Genomic DNA, 1,997 nt, shown 5'->3' with positions numbered 1-1,997 from the left:
AAGATAGCTGCTTTTTATTTGCCTTTGTCTCACTTTGAATATATATAATCCACAGGTTACAGACTTTTCCAATAACTACATTTCAACTTGTATTTCATCAGCAAACATTTGAGAGGATGTTATTTCATAGATTAACTATTTTGAATTCATTGTTGATCAAGTTAGAAGTAGTGGGAAATTTTCTTATAGAAAGCAATTCCAAACATAATGAGCAGATGCTTGCCAGCTCTAATCAATAAGCTGTATGCCTTGTCCTTCTCCCTGTATCTGAGAATCATGTACTGCTTTATTGTCCATGTCCTCATGCAACAGACACAAGGTATTACTGGAAAGAAAAAGATTACAGGATCAGATTTGTCCTTTCCCCACTCCAAAAGGCCAAAACATTTCAACAGCTGTATTTTCAAGTAAGATTTATATCCTACAATATCCTTTGAGGTTTTCTTACTAGAATGAAACATACATTTTAGGAGAGTCAATGATTTCACTGGAGCGGGGAGAAATAGGCAAGTCACAGGATTTTCAAAAAGTATAACAATTCAGGTAAGAATATACATTAATAAATGTTGCCCTAAGTTTTATCAGTTAAAAATTTTTTTTTTTAATTTCAAGGGAAGAGGCTTTAACATGAGAAATAAAATATATCCCAGTCCATTATCTACATATTCTTCATCTTGGCCATGAGGTCTTCCAAGCTTTCACCAGAATCTTCCACTGTTACCTCAGTGACAGAATCTTCTTGCTATTGACAAATAAGGGAAATACAGTGAAAAGAGAACCATATAGAATTCTTGATGCTTAGGAATATATAATCAGTAAGTTTTGACCGTGCTCAACAGGGTTATAAAGTAAATTTTCTTTAACAACTGTCTTCTAATTTTTAGAAGACAAAGTCTTTTACATTCCCCACCAGTCTTTTGATTTACAAGGCAGTAATTTCAATATTCTTGACAGCTCTAGTTTTTTTAAACGACATTGTAGCTAAAACTACCAATAAACAAAAATGAGATCTTCATGTAATCAAAATCTATTATACTTGGTTCATTAATGAGTGAACAAAACCATTTTATTCTATGTTTTAAAAGTCTAAAATAAGCTATAAATATTTGCATATTAACACTGAATACCTCTGTCTCACATCTTAATGCCTATAGCATAAAATATCTTAAAACAGGAAATACTTCACTGGCATTACAAATTAGAATGAAGATGAAGAAAAATATTTTATATGATATTTACATATGGGTAAATCGTATTTTTGAAGTACCTTTTTTGGAATTGTGTATGCCACTGTAATTCCTTCAGGTAAGTCTGGAACTGGACCTGAAGAATTTTTCAATTCCTCTTCTGAAACCTCAGATACCAGCTCAATACCTGTAAATTTGATCCTGTATCAGTTTTTAAGGAATTTAATAAGCAATAATTATTCAATTTGTATAATCTTATTAGATTGGCCACCATAAAAAGTTTTGTTTTATGCTGCCATTTCAATTTATAAAAGAACACCTACCCCAGTCATTATCTTCATGGATTATCTCTTCCTCTTCTTGCATAACCTCTTGTTTAGGCAGTGCTGCTACCTTTTTCTGTAGAAATCAAACAGCATCAAAGTGTTCTTACTCATTCTCAGTTCTCTAAAGCATTAATCAAGAATTTTCCTTTATGACTAATATATAGGACATTACAAGCCTTAATCAAGAATTCAGACAGGCTTTTTATCTTACCAAAAGCAAGAAAGAACATTCATTTTTGAAGTATGGTGAATAAATTAACCATTTATCTTGTATTCCAAATCTGTTTAAGTTATTTATTGTCCTATGCAATATGATCCCTCATGCATTCTAACAGATTGCCATATACCTTATATTCTTCCTGCTGCTTCCTGCAGTTTCTGTCATCACACTGGGGATTTGGCTTCATGGACATAGTAGGAAAAAAATCCTGCATTGCATTGTATCCAAGGTAAAAACTAACAGTACCAAAATTTAACAGAAACC

General features: G+C 32.1%; 1 protein-coding gene across 1 annotated transcript in view; it reads right to left on the bottom strand.

Annotated features, from left to right (window-relative positions):
- Window positions 1–1,997, bottom strand: part of UBA5 (ubiquitin-like modifier activating enzyme 5) — a 21,667-nt gene continuing 19,670 nt past the window's right edge. The window contains exons 10-13 of the mRNA XM_011977985.1: window positions 1,861–1,996; window positions 1,511–1,586; window positions 1,268–1,374; window positions 1–742 (exon numbers count right to left, since the gene is read on the bottom strand). Of these exons, the coding sequence (XP_011833375.1) occupies window positions 659–742; window positions 1,268–1,374; window positions 1,511–1,586; window positions 1,861–1,996 (403 nt within the window). The 3' untranslated portion in view covers window positions 1–658. The remainder of the gene's footprint in view (window positions 743–1,267; window positions 1,375–1,510; window positions 1,587–1,860; window position 1,997) is intronic.

Source organism: Mandrillus leucophaeus, unplaced genomic scaffold (assembly GCF_000951045.1).
Source record: "Mandrillus leucophaeus isolate KB7577 unplaced genomic scaffold, Mleu.le_1.0 Scaffold186, whole genome shotgun sequence".
NCBI classification, from domain to species: Eukaryota; Metazoa; Chordata; class Mammalia; order Primates; family Cercopithecidae; genus Mandrillus; species Mandrillus leucophaeus.
This window is presented reverse-complemented; position numbering and strand designations above follow the sequence as displayed.